This window comes from Epinephelus moara, chromosome 3 (assembly GCF_006386435.1).
Source record: "Epinephelus moara isolate mb chromosome 3, YSFRI_EMoa_1.0, whole genome shotgun sequence".
Taxonomy (NCBI): Eukaryota; Metazoa; Chordata; class Actinopteri; order Perciformes; family Serranidae; genus Epinephelus; species Epinephelus moara.
The window spans coordinates 33,884,727-33,907,824 of record NC_065508.1 but is presented as its reverse complement, the minus strand read 5'-3'; the positions used below and the strand labels follow the sequence as shown (position 1 = coordinate 33,907,824).

Here is a 23,098-nt window from a genome sequence, read left to right as displayed (position 1 = left end):
CCACGCCCCCTCCATTGTGATTGGCTAAAGCGCAGCATCGTTCAAACTCAAAGCCCCGCCCTCCCCCCCTCTCTAGTCGTCTTTCACACAGGGCTGCCGACAGATTCTACAATGTAAATTGCAGAATCTTGAGAGATTAGATTATGAGAGACTGGGCCCCTGGGCACAACATGCAGAAGGCTCGACCTACTCTCCTACATAGGAGCAAGACACACAGATTTTGTGGTGGTTTTGTTGTTTTGCATCTCTCTGGAGTTGGGTTCTGTTTCTTTGTGGGCATTTAGTGTCTTTTTGGTCAGTTGGTGTCTCTTTGTTATCTATTTTTTGTGTTTTGCCTTTTTGTTTGTTTTGGGTCTCTGCAGTGGTTTTGTATCTCATAGAGGCCATTTCATATTGTTTTTTTGGTGTTTTGTGTATTTTTTAGTCATTATGTGTCTCTTTGAAGTAATTTTATGTCTTTTTTGGTTGTTTTACGTCTCTTTGTAGGTGTGTTGTGTCTCTTTGAGGTAATTTTGTGCCTTTTTTTGGATATTTTCTGTCTTCTTGTGCTGGTATTAAGGTTTTTTTTATAGTTGCTACATGTCTCTGGGGTAAATTTGTTTCTTTTTGACCATTTAGTGTCTCTTTATGGTAATTTTATGTCTGTTTTGGTTGTTTTATGTCTCTTTGTAGTTGTGTTGTGTCTCTTTGAGGTAATTTTGTGTCTTTTTAAAGTAATTTTGTGTCTTCTTGTGCTGGTTTTGTGTTATTTGTAGTCGCTGTGTTTCGATTTAAAGGTAATTTTGTGTCTTTTGAGTGTTTGAATGACATTTTGCAGGTGAAAAGCCTGGTGGGCCCCTGATTCCTTGGGCCCCTGGGCCTGTGACCATTAGGCCCGTTAGTAATCCATCCACGGGTTTACCTGAGGCTTCACCAGGCAGTGCAGTAAGATGTTTGTGTGTACAAAGCAGAAGAGAAGTCCATAAACAGAAATGTACTGTGTAGGTGTGTTGAGTCAAGCTGTCTGGCCACAGTGTCAAACAGGGTCAGACTCAAATCCTCGGACCCATGTTTTGGCTTAAAGGCAAACTGGAGTGGATCCAGTCTATCTACTGCCATGGTTGAGAGTTGATTATACACTGCTCTGTTCATACATTTACACACCATCAATGTCATGGCCACTGGCCTGCGGTTGTTCAGGTCCTCAGCTTGTGCCCTTTAAGGGATCCCACTGCCTTGGGACACAGCCAGAGTAGCTCATATGTGTTTCAGCAAGATGTTAAAAACAAGTTAGCAACCTCCAGAGACGAAAAATGAAACCAACACCAAAGTGCCAAAAACTGCAGTTCCTTGAATGGCCACTTGAGGCTGGCTCCAAGAGCAAGTCAGTTCTCCGAGACTCACGTATTAAAATGGCCAACTTTACAGCAGAAATAAACATGTTTACAACCTGGTACAAAAGAAAAAAAACGAGATGGCAACAGCCAAATTGCTGAACTCAAAGCTTTTATAACAGAACTCCACAAACCAATGGTTGACATCATGATAGCTACATTGATTATTTTATACAGTCTATAATTCAGAACTTTTAAAGCATGTCCCATATATATATGTGGTCTCTGAGAAGTTGAGAATAAAGTCACATTACTTTGATGAACAAAGAAATTAGGATAAAAAAAACATCTGACAGACACAGAACCCTATTTGGAAGTCTGTGGACGAGACAAAGGAAGCAGCTTAAAGTGGAAACTAACAGAAAACACGTCTAATGAGGCATAAATCTCACTATTGCATGGCTTATTGTACAAACAAACCTTCAATTAGCAGCTCACAGCTGCTTCATTGGGAAGCATCCTTGAGTAGGGAGACTGTCCCAAACAGAGCATTGGTGTCCAAAGTGAGGGGGATACAGAGAGAGCGACACAGAGCGGTCAGAGGAGAGATGACTTACTGATTCCAAACTTTTTCCAAGTCAAGTGTCACAGCAGTAACAGAAAGTTTGTTGGGCTGGTGAGGAGTTGGGGTTTGCACAGACTAAATTCAAGTTGCAACAACCACTACCTAAAAGTCAGTCTCCTGAACTGCTGTCTGCTCTCCTCCCAGCTAAGCAGTCTGTACTGGGATGCAGCACAGTCTGTCTCCATGAAATATGACCGCAACAACAGCTTGGACAATAGTAATATAGGACACTGAATTTACAGTGAATTCCATTGCTTTTCTGGCCAAGTCCCTAAGAAACCCTTGAAAAAAAGACAAAGCCCACAGCTCCACAGCCAGTGGTGTACTGTATAGACACTAAAGTAAAGCCAACAGAGGGCCTCGGGCCATGGGCATAAACCCGTCAACCTCCCGACCTCCAACATGCTCTGTGGGCCTTGGCTCTCCTCTCACCCTATGACTGCCTCTCCAGCCCCAAAGCCTTTAGCATGCTCTGTGGGCCCTGGCTTTTCTTTTAATTAGCTCTATCTCACAGCCTCTAAGCATTGTCCAGCACACCACACTGACCTAGGCTGTGATCTGCTCCTCTGCCAGGGAGCCAAGATGTCAATTTGCAATTGCATCTTTATTTCTTAACATGCAGGCAATAATTACAAATGTAGCCTACTGGTGTATATGTCAAGGCTACAGTGCTCCTAATGTAGTACTTCATGCTGTATTGATGTCTGCCATTAGGTGGTGCTGTTGAGAAAGTCAAACAGAAAGGGTGGCAATCAATGTGTCAAACGTTTGACTCCTTACACAAAATCAACATACTGCAAAACCTAAACCAATAGCCTGGGCTAGTAGCCTCAGCCTCTCTTCTTGCTCTCTCTTCTTCCAAAACCTGTAACTCTTCCTCTGTATATTCTGGCTTCTTCTCAACAAACTTGTTCTGATGACGAGAGTAACTGCACTAAACATACGCTGTTTGAAATCACTCCGCCCAGCAGCAAGTACTGTATGTCTGGAATGTAGTTCCGGCTCTGCATTTGGCTTCAAAACAACTCTGTCTCGTAATATTACATTATTATTTCATAGCGTGGTGAATGTGTAAGCTACAAGTTGTCCACTAGAGCGTTTTGGAGTCATTTCATGGTGTATTTGATTAGTTTTGAGGGAGAGAGGGACCTGTACCGTTCACCTCCATTTTGTGCACTGAGCAGCAGGCAGCTCTGCCCCACCGATCTCAGAACAACAGGCACTGATAATTAAAGGTAATGTACCTACTCATATGACTATAGGGATTACGGCAATAGGCGAATTTGCCAAAATGTCGAACTATCCCTTTAACTCCTTTCACACAAAACTGTTGCTCAGCAAAGATGGGAAATACAATTAAATTGTTTATTAAAACCAGTATGAATATTATTTGTATAAAAATTAGGCCTCAGATAATATATCAATCATGAGTCATTCATTTGATCTAGCTCTGACAGACAGCACATCAGACAGAGAGTTACGACACCCTAGGATTACAGCACCCGGTATACCGACACAACACCACTTTATCCTGTTGAAACAATACTCACAACTTGGATTTATTTTCATGAAAAACACTGTTGATTCTTTTAATCTTAGGACCCTTACGGACTGAAGGAGTATGAATAACTTACAATGTAATCAAGGAACATAACACATAATTTGAGGTAGCCAACAACCCGGTTTTATATACCAAAGAACTTCTATTTAAAAAAAAAAAAGAACTTCTTGGCAACCAGACCAGACATCTCATTGAGACAGGCCTTTATTTGTCAAAATGTGTAGCTACACCGGGCTTGTAAAAGGGACCGGGCGTTAAATTGGAACTGGACTTTTCATTGAAGTTTTACAGTACTATGCAATTAGAAGCACGGCATTCTCGTCATCTCTATGTCATACTTATTATAAATAGTATTATGCAGTTTTAAAGGGAACCAATGTTCACCATGTTCCCCATCTTTGTTTAGCATTTTAGCACGATAACATTTATATTATTAGTACCAAACAAAAGGTTCAGAGGCTGGTAGGAATATCTTAAGCTTTGCAGATATTTGGCTATAAATTATAATTAGCCAAAAATAAATATTTCAATGATGGTGGCACTAGATGAAAAGTCAGGGCATCAGATAAGTTATTACAATTTGTCCTGAAGGGACCAGGACTTGTATAACTGACAGATTGACATTGCTTCCCATAGAGCCACACTGCTGGTGTGGCTAAAAATCACAGTACAAAGCAACTAGTAATGAAACAACATGTTAAATAAGGAGGAAATGTTAGAAAATGTACAGCACTATACAACAAGGCTCCACCTCCGTTGCAGCTGGCACTGATGTAGGTTCAATTACGAAGTGCTGAGAAAGCAGAATCCACATAAAGAAGTTGAGTGTTACAGCACACTGTGTTACAGCAGAGCTGAAGGGAAAACATAATTTATCACAGCCTTTTGGGCACAAACACAAGAAACCTGTGGATTGGAAATAAGACACAAAATGCCACAGCTATTAAAAATATAGATTGGACTAAACTGTTAGTCCTTTTGCTTGTGTTTAGTCTGACTAATTGGAATACCTCCACAAAATTCACTCCCAGTGTAGCCTGCGGAAGAAATTTGTTTAATTATCCATGGCAACTGCTTTCCTGTTCAGGTCCACTGGGGACAATTAGGACGTGTGAGTTAACAAACACCAGCCAGCACTCCAATCAGATACAGTGGCAGTGTTTACAACCTCTCAATTCAGGCTCGAATGATTGTAGAGAAAAAAGGGATCTTTTTTTCAACGCTTCACACTTCACCACCCACCTTGCCTCCTACTTAGTTGCATAATGTATGAGTTTATTAAACACTCTCATCACATTCATACAGTATGACAATAAGTAAATAGATAGATACATTAATAAATAAAACAAATAAAAATATGAAACAAAAAAAATCATAAATAAGGAACTCCTTTCTTTAGATGATAAAGTCATCTTCTTAATGATCTTTCCCCACCTTCACCATCTACCTTCAATACATTGAAAATATCAGAGCTTTTAGTCATTTTTCACCCCAAGATCTTAAAGCTGATTCTCTCCATCCAACAGTAACATTTATGAGGGTTTCTTTTTGATTTAATAACTTGGTGAGGTGTTAATGAACTGTGAGCCCAACCCCTTGAGGACATACTGCTATAATGGCATGAGTGCTGTCTTGTACCACATCCAAAAATATTATGATGTCAGTGTATCTTTTAGGAACCGTGCATAAATATCACGTTCCTCCCTGTGGTATAATCTTATCTGCATAGCTTATCATTAAGTTTGTCATGAGAACATGCATACCACATGGAGACTGAATAAGGCCTTGGGAAGTCCATGTTATTTGTGGAAGCCAAGTCTGCAAAGTGAACACTGGTTTATACTGCCCTCTGGTGGAAAAGCATCAAGAATTACTGCCCTGTTCTCAGTGATAATGTCTGCAGCACACCCCACTGCCAGAGATGTAAAAACATATGTTTGTGAATCCATTCACTAAAAAAGAGCATGTTTTCTCAGCCAATCAGGTTGAACATATTCAAATCTGTGAATGATGCCCCCATAAAAAGGCAGCAGCTACACCATAGTCAGATTAACCCACTAGGGGGCCCTGCGGCATAATTTAGCTGTAAACCAAGACTGACCTTCCTCAGTGGTACTTTGGTAACCACATATTTAGGAGTATGCACCATAGAAATTTTCCAAACAAGACAAGACATGTGGACAAGACACCACAAATCAACTAACTGCCCCCAATGCTTTGGGACCCCTGAAGGTTTAGGTCCCTGGCAAAGTTGCCTGCTCAGTATCACCACCTCTCCACGTTTTCACTTCAGACAGAGCAGTTGACAAAATCGTTACAATTGGCTTCTTTGGAAGATAGTTGCAGTTGACTCACAAAGACAGTCCTCTTCCTCAGCGGCGAGCGTGCCACTGCTGCAGTTAACTTGTTAGCATGTTCCCCCATGTTCAGTGCACTGCTCCCACTCAACCTCTGAAGACAGAAAGCTCTGTGTTCCCAGCTCCAAAGTTAGTGTACAGCATCATTTGTAACCGTATACATGACCTGTGTATATATATATATATATATATATGTGTGTGTATGTATGTATGTATATGTATGTACACAATACAATACAATACAATACATTATATATATACTATACTATACTATACTATTAGACTTTACAGCAGCCTTTGATGTAATTGACCACAATCTCCTTCTTGAAAAGCTTGAGTCTTATGGATTTAGACCATCTGCAATAGCCTGGATGGAAAGTTATTTGACGAATAGATTGCAGAGAGTTGGGAAAATCAGACATCTGATTTTCATGTCTTGTTATTGTACACTAGAAGATTTCGTGTATATTTTTTTGCTTGAGGATGATGATATACAGTGGTGTGAAAAAGTGTTTGCCCCCTTCCTGATTTCTTACTTTTTTGCATGTTNGGAAAACATGCAAAAAAGTAAGAAATCAGGAAGGGGGCAAACACTTTTTCACACCACTGTATATGTACTGTAAAGTTTAACGTAGGTTTGTTGTTTTGTTTTTGTCTTCTTTATGTCTTGTTTTTAAATTGTATGTTTTAAATGTATTGTTTAATGTGGACCCCAGGAAGACTAGCTCTGCTTTAGGGCACAGCTAATGGGGATCCTTATAAATAAAAACAACACCAAAAAAAAAAAAAAACGTGAGCAGAATGAAATTGTGTGTAAACTGTTCGCAAAGGGAAATTTACGGGTATTTCAGTATGTTAGCTCCAATCTTATCGTGGGTATGAACAAAATCTACACCTGCTTCTAAATGCTTGTGTAAATATGGAATGCACATTAATATTGCAGTATACATGTCACACATGTATACTGCCAGATATTAATACATACTTTCAACATATTGTACCACAGTAGCCAGAACTATAATATTATTACTTTCAATAATGTTGTTGTAANTATATATATATATATATATATATAGATATATATATATATAATATATATAATACAAGTTTAACAGAAGCTCATGCACAATTCACCTGACTCAGAACTTATCACTGATTTTAAAAAGTATTCTTCTTTCTCCTGTTCCTATCTAATGTACTACATAAATATAAGTAGTGTTTCTTTGGAACATAGCGTACACTATGTTGTAGCATTTCTGTTGCGTAACGTCTCATGTTGTAATACCACTGATCACAGTTAGAAACCTCTCCTTATTTGTCCTGCTTTGTTTTCTCATGGTTTCAACCCTGTACTTCATCTAAAACACTGCTGAAAAGAGAATACTCTTTGCAGCCATGCAGAAATGACAACCTTGAAAAGCAAGCTCTGTGCCTATTGTTGGTTTATCTCTTGAAACACTGCAAACATTGTAAACACTATACCCACGTCTTTGTGGTTGAACTATGTGCTTCATTAACACAGTTAAATAGACACAGACATGCACCAAAACAATCATAATACAACTATTGACATTGAGATAAACATGCTGCTCTTTGCGCCGCTTAGAGGGATTTTATTTATCTTTGTGCTATTAAGAAGTAACATAGGAAATAATAATGTAAGAGTAAACAGAGATAACCAGAATGAAAATGAGACATTCAACACCTCAGATCACGGCAGGTACTGCGGTCATCTGGCCTCATGTAACTTATCAGACAAGAACAATATTGGATTAACACACTTCTGAGGCTGCGATACATTTTCATAAAACACATGATGACGCAGGCAGAACCATTGTGGAGCTTAATATAAAAAATATTTTGGTCCCATTATGTATAATAATAATCAAAGACAGTGCCATCATGTGGCTGGGCTATTTTGGGGATGGGGATAATCAGTGACGGATGCTTTAATTTTTTGCATTATTCCTTTTGTGCTCTATCTTTCTGGGATTCAGTCCAGGTTCAGTTGCAGCACTCTATTTACCATTAAACATTTACAGAAGCACAGAAACCAGGCTGATGATAAGGTTTAAATATGTGGTCTATTTATGAATGGGACTAACTGGAACTAATGTATTATGTCACAGATTTTATACTTAGGGACTGTTCGTTATGTATGGGAGGGGAGGGGGTGATACAAAAAGGGGAGGCATGTCAAATAATTTTTAAAGCACTGGTGAGGGACTTGTATTTATTTTGGCGAGGGGAGGGGAATATAAATTTAGATGCTTGTGTTTTATATTTATTTCTCTGCCAATTATAAAAGAATATATGTTTGGAAGGCTTTTTTTCCTTTCTTTTTTTTTCTTTAATTGCCTAAATTACACAATTTATCAGAGCCAGAAACTGTAAAAACAGAAATGATCGATGGATTTTCACATTTCTGACAGTCAAAAGCAAAAAGTAAACAGATCATGGCTTAAGATAGTGTTATTTAACAATTTGGCCAAAAATAAACAGTTCTCACAAACTAACCAGCATGCATGACAAGAGTGACAAACTGAGGCATTGTTCAACTCCAGGATTTTGTCATGAACTTATAACTTTCATATATCAAAGGGTAAGTACAAAACACTCAGAGAGGCTTAAGTAAAAATATTTGTAGCTTAGGGGAGGGTAAAAACAAACAAACAAACAAACGAAAAAACCCAAAACAAATTAACATCCCAGCTACCCCTCTCCTCTGATGAGTAAAGAACAGTCCCTTAATATTTCTATTATCTTCTGTAGTTATAACAATGCATTTTTATATACAATATCAGGTCAATAAATTTCAGAGCTTAAAGACATAGATCAGCAGTTTTATTTATTTATTTATTTATTTATTGTCAACCAAGTAATGACATCATGAACTATCTTTTTTTCTTTCAGGGAACATTCTGTGTAATGCAGATCTCATATTCATACAAACAAAAAAGATGTGGAAAAAATGAAGATCATTGCAAACCCTCACTCATTTTATTTATCTCATCCTGATAGATATATATGACATAAGTTCATTATTCATTTGTAGCTCATCGTCACAAAATATCATAGTATGGTGTTCTGTTCGAGGACTGAACACAAGTATGGCAGATGTTCACTAGTAATTTTTGAATGCACTCATTATTTTGTGACTGACATGTGAAGGCAACAATTTATTGCAGCTTTCCAAAGTCTTCAAGAAGCAGCTTCTTTTATTTTCCAGCTAAGTCACTGACCTAAAAGTTTCATTCCAATTTTGTTCCATCTAAAAGAAAAAATATAAATTTGAAACAGACTGATCAAAAAAATAGACTTATTAAGTGCATAAATTAAACAATACATAACAATACAAAGCTCATCTTTTATTTGGACACATCCTCAATGTACTGCATGAACAAAACAAAATCACCAACTTTGTGAAAAGTTGATTATTCTGTCATATCTACAGACATAGAATGTTTTATTCTAAAAGTAATATATTAGCATTTTTGGAATTTTGCTTCATTGCTTTCTTGCTCAGAGTCAAACGAAAAGTTCAGTACTGCTTTCATGTCTGTGCGCTAACTTTGAAGTTGGAGCATGGAGACAATTAGCCTAGCTTAGCCTAAAGACTAGGAGTTGGGGGAAACAGCTACCTTGGCTGTGTGCAGAAATGTACCTATCAGCATCTTGTTTGATCAGTACACAAACACAACAACCATTTGTCATTCCCAGCTCATCCTATACAGACGCTTTGTCACTTTGTCACATTAACTTTTGTTTTCACAGTGGACACTACAACACATTCTCACTGCAACCTCAACATATGACATACAAGGTACCCTGGGTACCATGTCAATTTCTGCCTGTTACATGCATTATCTGCTTCAGTTTTCACAGGATATGTACAGTTTGCATACAGTCTCTTTCAAAATAAACAGACTACATAATAAACCGTCGACTGACCCATCCACCACCCCTCCCACCCCACTCGGACTCTTCACCTCCTTAACTTACATTGTTGTCCCGCTGCTTTTCCTCCTGACGCTGCTGGGCACCATTACACAATAATGGCGACTGGCCGCGTATCATGCTGACGTGAAAGGACGGCTTTTTTCAGCACTGTCACTGCCAAAGCGCTGATATTCAACGACTTCGGAGCGAGACAGGGTTGGACATAAACAGTAGCCTCTTGGGTGAAAGTCTTGTTTTGTTTGACCTATCCACCTCCCTCCCTACCAACCTTCCACCCTAAGCAGACTTTCTAGCTTTTTATACTATATCAGGTGGTACAGAAGTCATGTCACCATCAAGTATTGCTGCGGATGTATCAACAACAGAGTTAATTGAAAGCCTGGTGCATCTTAAAAAAATGCCATAGGGTGCCTTCGGAATCAATATCCCACACCAAGGGGCGTAACAAAGTGTCTGTCTTTGACAGCAGGGATGAGAACACACTGAACAGAAATGTAAAAATGACAATTTGTTATGGGGAATTACGTGCTTTAACTATTTCTAGGGACTCCAAGAAGTCACTTTGCCAATTGAGATATGATTGTTAACTACACAGTAGTTACTGCAGCATGTAAACATCCCAAAATCTTTGGTTTTTCCATGTCTGCATTTGATACATGTGAATAAAACCTTAGAGTCTCCTCTGATGGATGCCAGCAACTTTTATAGAGGAAATTCTTTTACATCCATGTCGGGACACGTGCAACACTCAAATCCAGAGAGACCTTCACTGTGTGTGAGTTGTACTGAACATGACTGCCAACTGTAATACAATTTCATCCTCCTCAGTTCAGAGGACTCCGCTGCATTTAATGCCACCTATAAATGGTCCTGCACCTCCATTCTCTCTTTTTTACTCCTCTGCCACTTGACCTGAATAAGAGTCAATAATTTTAATTACTTCCACTTTATGCCACGGAGCAGCTGCTGGCTCGATCGCTGCCAGTTTCAGACCTTATATTTGTGAAATGCTATTTAATGTCTCCTCCTCAGCAGCATCCTCTCTTCTGCAAGTTTGAGGCAAGTCATCAATTCATCCCAAAGGAATTTCATTCCCTTTCCCTGCCTCAACCTATCAACCCACTTCAACTACCATCGACAGCACCATGGCTCACATTAAACTTTAATTAGAATCGCGCTCAGCTTGCCTTGTCTTGTTACTGACAGTACTTGAAAACCGTTTTCCATCTGCACATTAGACCTGATAGTCAACTGCAATCATTACTAGGACCAAATAAAGCAGACAGAATACTAATATGCACTAAACAGTGTCTGCAATACACTGACAGCCTATGTGCAAAAGTTGAGTTTTAAGAGTTTAGTGTTAGCAATGAAAAATGATTTAATTGGTTTAGAAAGTTTGTAGTTAATAAAAAATGCATAATAATAAATACATGAAAAATATAATTTACTATTCTGCCTTTGAATGAAAAAATGTTTTAATTAATACATTTATAACAAAATGAATTAAAAGCAATTACTGATTATATTTGATTAAAAGTATTCTGAGAGTAATGAATAAAAAATCATCATCATGAGGCGTCGGTGGCTTAGTGGTAGAGCAGGCGCCCCATCTAAAAGGCTGTTGCCGCAGCGGCCCGGGTTCGAGTCCAGCCTGTGGCCCTTTGCTGCATGTCATCCCCTCTCTCTCTCTCTCCCCTTCACACTTAACTGTCCTGTCCATTAAAGGCAAAAAATATCTTAACAAAACAACAACAACATCATAACTATGATTGTTAAAATACAATGTACTATTCTGTCTCTAAATTAGTAAATTATTTATTAATACTTTAATTCTAAAATTAATTAAAGGCAAGTAAATATTACTTGGTATCACATCTATTAGTGCACTTTCTTTCCAATTTTTCATCTTTGAATTATTTTTCTTTTGTCAAGCACACTACATTTACATTCCTCATCTTTTCGAATCCCTATACATCAGAACACAAGTGTCAGTGGGCTGTCATGTCAAGATATTTCAACTGTTAATGTTTATGCATGAGAATAATCCCAGCAACATATACATTTCATAATTTTCCCTCTTACCTGCAGTGCTATTTATTAATCTTGATAGTTTTAGTGTGAGTTGCTGAGGGTTGGAGAGATCAGCCTTAGAGGTGTCTGCCTTCTTTCCAATATATTGGAACTAGCAGCTGGTGTCGCCAGCATCAAACTAAAATATAACTTCTAACGTTATTGCGGGAGCTAAGCAGAAAACTTTATCAGTCATGCCCGTCTGTAACATTAATAGACAATGTTAGTTTAGCAGGACAACACAATTATGTGTGTCTGAAAAGTTATGTTAACTGTAAAGTCACAGATTGAAGCTGAAAAAACGTTTGGTTTCTCCCGTAACCCCTGGTTCTCTGATCACATAGTGAGGTAGAAACAGGAGCATCCTGAGCCTAAACTACCAATTCTATTTGATCAGCAACGGAAATATGGTGCCAATTCACCAGAAGCACAGAAAATAATCAGGGCTGTAGATAAATACATTTGTATGGACAGATCTTGTTTCTGGTTGTTATTTATTTTGGGGGGATTTTTTGTTGTTATCACTGATGTTACTGTTCTGATCTTTATTTAAAAAATGACACGCCTCTTAATTTTTTGCTGCTGTATCGAAAATGGTATTGAGTATTGAATATTTTCCTGGGTATCGATATCGAGTTTGAAATTTTAGTATCGTGACAACCCTACTAGTGAGTCAAGATAATCCACAGACCTTGTTGTGAGCAGTTTTATGTAAGAACTACTTTCTTTCTACCAAAGTACACCCATCAACTGTATCACAGCACAGAGGGAGGCGTACAACTACCGCTGGGCTAGCTAATGTTACAGCTCTGCTGGTGGGATGCCTTTAATGTTTACATCTCTCGCTTTCACAAGCACGAGCCTCTCGTCCATGAGTAGATGCATGCTTCTTTCCTGGTACAAGTGGTGCGTGTATTTTGGTAGGAAGAAAATAGCTTCCACATGAAACGGCTCACAACAAGGTCTGAGGATCATCTTCAGTAAGCGATTCATTATTTCTGTAAAGAGACATTAGCCCCTTTTCCACCGCAGGAACTTTTATCAATTACCTGGGATTTTGTGGGGGGGTGGGACTTTTCAGATTACCCGCAATTCTTGAGGGGCGGGGCTGTTTGCTGAAGAACGCTGATTGGTGGACTCACACTTGCAATGTTCCACACTTCCTGGCACGGGCAGCTGCTGCAAACTTTTTTTCCTTTCTACAAGCTTCACTTTGTTTGTGTTTTGATTAAGGATGGGTACCAAAACCCAGTACTGAATTAGCCCCGGGGCTAAATTATCAAAGACCGTAGTATTGATCAGCGCTAACAGTATCGGTTCTCCTCTGCTCTCTGTTCCGGACACACACACACACACACACACACACATCCACACATACACCGACACGACACGGTAACCGGTGAACAGCCGAGCGGCCGCGGTGGAAACGAAGTGAACATAACTCGAAAATTACTCGAGTTGACGGCAAGTAAGAAGCCAATACTTTATCAATACATGTGTTCAGCAAGCATGAACATGTAAACATGTAGACAGTGATATTCAATATGCTCCATCCACAGTCTCTCATCCACCGTCACTAACGTTATGTTTTACACAAGGACAGCAAGATAGTTCAGCTGATAGCGAATTGTTACTAACAAGCTCAAATGACAGCGGTCTGTATGTAGACTATCTTAGTTTGACACTTATCTTAAAATACTTTCAAACTTAGCTGCTGGCTGAGACAAACAGCCCCAACTCTCCCTACCAGCACTATCTTACCAGTAAACAAGCTGGTGAAGCCAAATACAGGGCACACGCCGAATCATCTTAGTCATCATGCTAATTTGAATAAATTTTCCGGAGATTTGAGGTGCGGTGGAAACGCAAACCACACAGATTACCAGTTCTTGGAAATGTTGGTGGAAAAGGGGCTATTGCTGTTGAGTTTATCAAATGTATTTTTTTGTGCTTTGAGCACCACAAGCTGAGTGCCATCTAGTTCGATGAAGTTTAATCCCCAAAACTCTGCAACTCACACCAAAACAATCCAGATTGATAAATAGCAATACAGGTATTAGCAAATATATATATTTTTGATTTGGGGGTGAACTTTCCCTTTAAAAACACGTTGGACTTGTTATGAACAGCTTTAATGATTTGACTTCATTAATGCAACCAGTCCCCATCATAACTCAGAGGGTTAGAGTGTTAAAAGTATCCACAAGTAATACAAAAAAATCCTTTTTAATAAGGGAAAGTTTGGTCGAGTTTCAGGTAATCTGCTGAAACATCCAGGAAGTCCTTAAGGTCCTCCTGCTTGGGTCAAGTCAAACATACACAATTTGTACATATCAAACATGCTGGTCACTCATTCACTCTCACTGGCAGGGTTGAGGGGAGAGAAAATAAACCATTTGCAAAATTGTCTCCATGCAGCTTACTGGGACACTTATTGAGTCATCTATTCACTCCACTCAGCTCTGCTCTGCCTGCTACTATCTACTTTAAAATACACGGTCATAGGTTTTACAGGTGTGTAATAACCAGACATTGTCATCATCATGATTATATCTGATCATAAACACTGGGCACTTTTAAATTAAGCACATGGATTTGAGTCATGTATTATTTTTTTTATCCACAACACAAACAAAAAATCTATGTACATTCATCATGTTGTGCCTTGAATTTTACACAAGTATTATCTTTGGCACTATACACTAAATTTCTAAGTGATACTGTAAATGGTTAGTTAATCTGGAACTGTGACTTGTGGAAGAAGTTTGTAGCTTACAACATTTTGTCTACAGTCCAGCAGTGGAACTACAGATACATGGCGTTTTACCTTGGCTCATCAGGGACCATTCCTCTCATATGTGAGGCTCTTTCCCTCAGTTTCTTTATTAACTGTGTCTTTATGTTTCTCAGACTGTTGGAAAACCCTTTGTCCGTTACTAAAGGTCAATCGTTTATGCACAGACACACGGGTAAGCTGCAGTTTTCTGTGAGACAGTCTTCTGCAGCGAAGCAGCTCTCCATAGGCCCTGCGGAAATCCCTGTTGAAGGCTGGATACAGGATGGGGTTAAGAGCTGAGTTAAAATAGCCCAGCCACAGCACCACAGAGTTAAGTGTATTAGGCGGGTTTTTCTTTTCCCTTATGCCCATGCAGGTGAAGAAGGTGAAGTAGGGGAACCAGCAGATGACAAAGGCCCCCAGCACAGCTGCCAGGGTCACTGTAGCTTTGTGCTCTCGGGCTATGGCTGCAGTTGATGCTGTGCGTGCAAATGATGGAGTGGCAGCTTGAATACGCCGCACCTGAAAAGGTCAGTTAAGAAAAGGTTAGAGAGACAGAAAATGAGGTGAGCTCACTCACTGATCTGATGATAGGATTTAATTCAGCACCCGGTGAATATGACTCTGTGACCTTTTATATCCAACCTCAGCATGTTTTCCAAAATGAAATAAACACTGACCTGTTCTCGTGCCACTCTGAATATGCAAAGATACATTCCACACATAAGCAGCAGAGGTAGGTAAAATGTGCCAAACGTGTAAATGAGAACATAGTTGTTATTCCATTCAAACTGGCAGTAGCGTCCCTCCTTGTCCTCATCCCCCATGTCCCAGTCCAAGTGTTGCACTAAGTAGTCCGCTGTATTCCAGCCCAGGTGGATGGGCACAAAGGACACAGCTAGTGACAAGGCCCAGATGGCGATCATGGCCAGTGTCACCCTTAGAGGAGTAACTTTCCGGGAGTAGCTAAGGGGAGCTGAAATAGCTAGGTATCGGTCCACACTGATGGCCAGCAGGGTCAGGATGGAAGATGTACACAGCATGACATCCAGTGAGATGTAGATGTTACATAGGGCTCCTCCGAGGGGCCAATTCCCGCTGCGCAGCTCCACAGTGGCGGAGAAGGGCAGCACCAGCAGGCCTAGCAGGAGATCTGTCACTGCCAGGGACACCACAAAGCAGTTAGCAATGCGCCACAGTCGGCGACTGAGCCCCACAGCCAAACACACCAGCACGTTCCCACCAATGGTCAGAATGATGAAAGACACCAGGACCAGCCAGCGGAGAGCTGTGGAGATCATGGTGACCTCCTCCTCAGGCACAGGGCCACTGAGACAGTGCTGCTGTTGGTATCTCAGTAGAAAATGTTTACATAAGCTCATCCACTGCCAGTTCACTCTTCCATCAGGCAATTCTTCACATGGCTCTTTTAAAAAAGGTAACCAGTTCAAAAGAGGTCACAGAGTGTAAAGCACTTCCCAGACATCTCTTTTCTCACAGTGCCAGTGCTGTAAACTCTTCCCTGGTGGAGAACAAGAACAGTGGTTAGTAGCTGAAAATTCATGTTATCATTTAAATGACTTTTTATCATTTGTGTATTCCAAAGTAAAGCATGGTAATCCTTCTGACATTTAAGGAGTCTGAGTGCAGCTGCCAGTTAAAGGTCAAATGACCACAAATAGTTACTGAGCAAATGACCTACCGAAAAAGAATGAGCAAGACTTTAGGACATAGTTTTCTTATTGGCTTCTACAAGGGAGTGTATAAAAATCCTGATTTTGCAATTAATATAATTATAGTCTCCCTACTGGGTGTTATCCAATCTATGAAGAAGCAATGTTGGCCAAAATATCTCTGAGATATTATCTCTCAAGTAGGAGAAAAACTTTTGGTTTGTGTAAGTTTACTTAAGTTTATTATGTCACACATCCTACATAAGAGATGATATCTCCTATGTAGAACATAATTTCTCCTAGGTAGGAGATAAACTTAGGCTTATCTGAATTTATCTTAATTAATTTCCTATGTGGGAGATACTATCTCATACCTCCTACATAGGAGACAAACTTGTTTTGCCAGTGTTGCCTGCAATTTTGATTTTCACTTATCCTCTCTGGGCTTCCAAAAATTCACTAAAATACACATTAAAAAAACTGAAATAAATCAGCTTGTTAAATAACACAGTAAATCAAATCAGAAAACAGGCTATATCCTGTAAGTGACGTAAGCCTTATTAATAACTCTTTGTAAATGAATGAATGCATGCTGACAAATGTTACTGCAGTGTTCTTGGATAGTGGATAGTAATTGTAACAGATGTACAGCCTGATTGCATATGTTTTGTATTTAGTCTCAAAGTTGGATGCTAGAATCTACATTTATCTCCAGAATAAGGATAAATTAGACACATTTATGCAGGGTTGGCTCGTAAGTGGTGTCGTTTGTAGTTCAGCTCTCCCTTTAGTCTTTACTCTTCCTACTGCTCTTTCGGGAACTCCATCCCAATTTGACCAAGTTCCAAATAATACAGGTGAATATATGCTGTATATACACCTCCATCCATCCAAACTGTAAAGGAAACTATGAAAACAGACACAAACATGTACAGGCTATCACATACAATACGTTCCACTTACATACTGTCTTTTTAACTGCATAAAGTTGCAATACACCCACAAATTAAATGGGTTAACATCCTCAGTACAACAGCATTCTTGTGCTTTTGTTTGGACCAGCTGTCTTTTATTTCCATAGAATAAATACATGTCATGTTTGCATGTCAGCAACACCAGTGGCACTATCTGTTATAATGCTTAAGCGGATTCATGGACATTATTAGTCTACCTCATGGAATGACAGGGCATTATAGCTCTTGCACAATCTATAGAAGAATAAATGTTGTGTTCTAACATGATATCTGTACGGCTTAGTTGGCCTAGAGATACATGTGACACAACTAATGGACCTGGATGATCAGCAGCACAGAGAGACACAGAAAGAATGTGCCTTTTTATAAACATATGTTGACACTGGGAAGCTGTCCCCTAGAGATGGGAAAATTTACTAGAGAGCCAGAGCATTTGTTAAAGCTTGGGCTGCGCTCTATTGTGCATCACTGTCAGGCTAATTCAAGACAAGATCTTAAAAACAACCATAAAACATTCTGCCACAGTCTAGGGAGTAAAGTAAACAAATCTGAGCTCTCCAGTGAAAAAAAAAAAGGTAGATTCCTGTGTATCCAACCACATACCTTTGTTTGAAAAGGGAATTTGAGACATTTCATTGGCTCCTTTCAGGATGTTAGAGACAGGAATATTTATTCACTGATGAGTTTGCATTCTCAAAAAAAAAAGAAGCTATTTTCTCTTTTCAGAAGGAAAAAACAGCTGAATACTGAACTCACAGTATGTTTGAATGAGTAAAATAAGATCCATCTGGATCACCAGGATGGCATTTTCCTCTGAGGTGTTCTTTCAAAGCCCCAGCTGTCGCGCCTTGCGGGGAAGCTTAGCTGTTTTCTTTCTTTCATTTTTTTTTTCAATCATCAGACTGCATCCTAAAATCACTAGTCATGCATCCTCAATGGGTAACTTTATTAATAAACAAGTAAAACACATTGGCAGTAACAGCTAATATCATTCGGTTAAATCAATTCTGTGTGTGTTTCATATTTCATGGGTTAGGGTTAGGGTTAGGGTTAGTTCAAATAAAACAAATGCAAATACTATAGTGATACGCAAAATACACTTTATTTATTGATAGATCATGATTATGAACTTGTCGCTCTGTGTTTAAATTGTGTTTACATTATGTTTAATGTTTACCGTGCTGTACCACAGTCTAAGTCTATTGGCAGACTTAGAAGAAGTCCAGTTTTAACTGTCTGAGACTGCTGTTTGACTGTGTATACATGATGCATGTTTGAGTCTGTTGTTTTTACTTTGCTATCTGCTTCCTTATTACAGTAAGGCCATCTGATGTAGTACTCCCATAAAAAATAGATAACACCTGGCATGGACCGATGGTTCTCAAATTCCCTAATTGAGGTTTGATGATTATAAAGCAGAGACAACAGCAGAGTGTTAGTGCCGATAGGTGGTACTGTGCTTAAGAGGCTACATTGTGCAAGAAAGATAATCAGTTACTATAATACTATTTTTAAATCTGTAAATATGTGAAATTACTTTTTATTTTTTTAACAACATTTCAGTTGCAAACATGAAAAAGTCCTGACGAGCCATATGATGTGAGACTGCCCAAGACGAATTTTCCTTGCGGGACAATAAAGTTTATCTTATCTTATCTTATCTTAAGTGCCTCAGAGCCTCATTCAGCTATAAAATGTTTGAATTTGAGGAGCTCAGTCACACATTGAGGTTTAGTGGACTGCTTATACTGGGATAAAGATGCTGAGTGGAATCTAGAGCTGAGGTTGAATCTAGAGCTCACTGAAGTCTTTCTACAGATCAGAAAGTCAAATATTCACAGCATTGCCTGGTAACTTGGTGCTGTGTGTGCGCTATGTGATATGTGTGTAAAACTGTGCAATCTTTCCACTGCTTTAATATGTGTGTTTATGGCTGCAGCCATTGTGTTGGTGATGTAACATTCTATACGCTTAAGAGTAGCTTAATATTGCCATAAACCTTTTATTTGTTGTCAATATGTTGTCTGACTGTAGTAGTTACAATTGACTCTAAGTTGTTTGCACAGGCTGCAAAGTGCCGCATATAGACATGGAAATTGTTGTTGGTTTGGATAGAAGGGGTCATGTTGCCGACATAGTTCCTCCTCTGTATATTTAATGCAATTTGTTGTAGCCTAAAGACATTCTTTAATTTAACAGTAGTGTCACATTTCATTATAATCACATGTCAGCTAACCTCTCTATCGTCTCAAAACACACAAACAATAGCCTATTCAAAAATTGGTATGGTTAGATAGGAGGATATCAGTACCTCCAACTTTATGACACTTGATAAACAAAAGAATATGTCAAATTAGTACAAACATACGGATTAGCACGTTCTTTCATCTGCTTTATCTTTTGTTTTATGACAATGTTTGTGACCCTATTCAGGCTCTTACAAATCCAGTGCTGTCCCTGCTGTGACGACAGTTAAGATAACATGAAGTGTTTACAGAGACAATGATAAGAAGAGCGGATATAATGTTACGATGTTTACGTTAGGGTGGAGGAAATTATGGGGGTGTTCAAATACTGATTTGATGATAAAATGATGCATTTAATGAATTAAAACAGAAGCTTAGCTTTATTATTATTGACTGACAGAATGATTTTATATATCTTCATATACAGTCTAAAAAAGTATAACAACCAAGTGGAAAGATCCCATGTTCTGTAAACTGTAACTGCCACTGACATTCCCAGCTATGATGCTTCACCTGAGGTATGCAATGCAAAAAGGAATCAATTAATCAAAAGTTACACATTTGTTTAATAATTGACCCACTGCGCTCAACAGTTTAAGAGCTCATCATCACAGATAAAGATTCTACCTTGTTTCCTCAAGCTCTTGGTTAGATAATTCACAGAAGCCACTGTTTCGGCTGTACCAGGCCATTCAGAGAATTCAAGGTTTTAATGTAATATTGTCAATAGATTCCCCTCAGGGATAAACACTTCTTGTTTCCATGGTGACTTTGTTTTTTCAGCACTGACAGAGTTTAGTCGAGCCGTGTCCCTTGTCAGTCCGCTGCTCTCATTTAGTGCAACAAGAACCAGGCTTCCCTGGCCATAAAGAGTCAGAAATAAAAGCAACTGATCCGTGTTTGTCCACTTTCATTTTGCCTTGTTGCCGATGCACCAAAAGATTATGGTAACACTAACACGTGAAACACAACACCATACTGTAGTACCATGATGAGAACCTGAGATCATTTTACATTTTATTGCATAATTAATTTGCTTGCTTCCCAAATAGTCTTTGTCGCAAAATAATCTACTGTAATTTTCTTCTAGTGGGAACAATGTTCCATAAAATGCATATGTATGTGCATGAATACATACTGTATGTTATCACTTAGTATAAGCTAAGTAATATTATTTATAATAATATATTTTCTTGCTGTTATCTACAGTAAATATATGACTGTGTGTCTGTTTGACAGCTGTTCATATAATAGAAGTATATCTGCACACAAAGATCAGAGAACCTAAATGTCCCTGTCTTCTGTCAGGGAATATAAAAATCCCCTGCATCATGGAACAAATTAAGTGTGGCTGGTGAGGTAGATGAGTCAACAGTGTGTGATAACACTGTGGCAAAACATCCGGCCCAGTGCGACACAAGGTGGGCCAGCTTTGTAGATCAACAATCTAACAACATGTGAAAAGTGAAACCACTCACAGCAGTATACTGAATCCATGGGCAATTTGCCAAGGAGAAGTAATGATTTGTGTACTACTGTTTTGTTTTGTTTTTGTTTTTTTCCACTTTTCTCTGCCACAAACTGAAGGAAGGACATTTTTTCTTCCATTGTCTTATCTAGGATGTGCTGCCCCCATTAGTGGACCATGTTTCAGCAACACAAACTTAATTGCTCTGTAGCTGACTGGAACAACTCCCTTATGATTGCTAGTAATCATATCAACCACCCACGCCATCACGTTTTTACTGTAACAAGTCAGTAAGAGATTATGATGCAATTTAATGACTTATGAAACATTTAACTTTGAATTAAATACTAATTAAACAACCATGAACCATAGTAAAAAAACGTCAGAGTTGGAATCTGTGATATACAGTTTCAATACAGTATATTTTAATACTTAATAGATATAACTGCACACATGAATACATATTTTATAAGTCTTTCAGTAAGGAATATTACACAAAATGAAAAATTAATCTTAACCTTGCCTTCTGTCCCACATGCGGCCCCATACTGGATCAAAGTAGCTTAAACTGGGTGACAAACTGATGATCCAACATCACCATCTTTGTCCAACAATAAACCCTGACACACTCTCCTACGTAGGGCTTGAACCTACAGCTATGAGACCTATGTGCAGAACAATTAAAGTGAAACCACCAAGCCAGCATGTGCAATTATGTTCTAATTACACATGCAAAAGCAACTAGTTTGACAAAAAATATACCTTGTCTGAGGTGAAACCGCAGTGCCTTGCTGCTTGATCAGGACTAAAGCACACACCCACATGCTCGCTAATATCATGTGAGTGTGTTACCAGAGAAAAGGAGACATAGATGAATCACTAAGCAACACTTTAATATATTTATATACATAACATATCTGACACTTAACCCAAACACCAAACATGACTTATTGCATGAATCGTCATCCTTGTAAATGTCTAAGTGTGTGCTTGGTCAACCCTCAGTGTAACTTCCCAAATAAAGTTGTTTAAAGCATGTTGACTCACCTCACATGGTTTGTCCTAAATGTCCGTCAAATCCCAACCTTCTTCGCATGAATGCTCTCCTCTGCTTCCTTGATCCTGCTTAAGTGTAAACTTACTCTCTCTCTCCCTCCCTTCCTGGCTGTGTCCTCACAGACATGTGCAGACAGACACATGTAACCTGCATATGCACTTTAACTCCCTCTAGTGCATCCATTCATCCATTGCCCATGAGCTTTGTTACTGTTGTTTTAGCTTAAAAATGCATTTACTCTTACAATAATGATATTTTCAAATTTCAAGGGCCTTGACATTATCTTAACAGGTTAAGGTTGCATTTAACAAATAAGGGTTTTTAGCAACCAGTCATCACCTCATGTCTTCATTGCATGTTTTTTTAGCCTCTTTATTTTGCCTATGTGTGGACATTAAGAGTGTACATTAAGAACATAGTTAAGGTAGGGGAGAGTGGGACAAGATGAGCCACATTTTACACTACTGTGCATGTACATACCAGATGTTGAGTAAGTCACACATGTGCACGTCCCAAATTACTGTGGTGAGAATAAAGCAAGTCAAGTCGAGTTCCTGCTTCAAGTCAAGCAAGACAAGTCAAGTCATATGAAATTCCAATGATCTGATGAATCTGGTCAAACGTTAGCTTTCTAGCTAACATTTGACAAGCCAATAAGCTAATAAGTCAGCTAAAAAAACACTTTTACATACCTTCCTTTGTAATAACCGATGAGGTTGTTTGTTATGGTGGTAGTGTTACTGATTGTTGAGCTGCAGATCTTGCAAAGTGCTTTTTACTTTTATTAACATGTCAACATTACTACAGCATGTGGCTGCCACACTAAAAAAGAAAAAATGGAGCAGAATCACATAATAACGTGAAAAGATTTTTTATTTATTTTTATTTTTTTTCCCTCCTCCGAGAACCGTCACCTTATCGTGGTGGAGGAGTTTGAGTGCCCTAATGACCCTAGGAGCTATGCTGTCGGGGGCATTTTGCCCCTGGTAGGGTTTCCCATGGCAGATTGGTTCTG

The 23,098-nt window shown here is 38.9% G+C and overlaps 1 protein-coding gene across 1 annotated transcript; it reads right to left on the bottom strand.

Moving 5' to 3' along the window:
* Positions 1 to 14,219: 14,219 nt before the first annotated feature.
* Positions 14,220 to 22,154, bottom strand: hrh2b (histamine receptor H2b). Its single transcript, XM_050040616.1, has 3 exons — positions 22,074 to 22,154; positions 15,346 to 16,187; positions 14,220 to 15,187 (listed from the first exon to the last, which is right to left on the bottom strand). Exons 2-3 carry the CDS (start codon positions 16,045 to 16,047, stop codon positions 14,726 to 14,728), a joined length of 1,164 nt encoding a protein of 387 aa, XP_049896573.1. The 5' UTR covers positions 16,048 to 16,187; positions 22,074 to 22,154; the 3' UTR covers positions 14,220 to 14,725.
* Between the last annotated feature and the right edge of the window lie 944 nt (positions 22,155 to 23,098).

Coding starts and splice junctions, on each gene's coding strand:
- hrh2b (XM_050040616.1), bottom strand. CDS start 16,047: ATGAGCTTATGTAAACATTTTCTACTGAGATACCAACAGCAGCACTGT. Junction 15,188..15,345: donor TCAGAGTGGCACGAGAACAG/GTCAGTGTTTAT, acceptor TGACCTTTTCAG/GTGCGGCGTATTCAAGCTGC.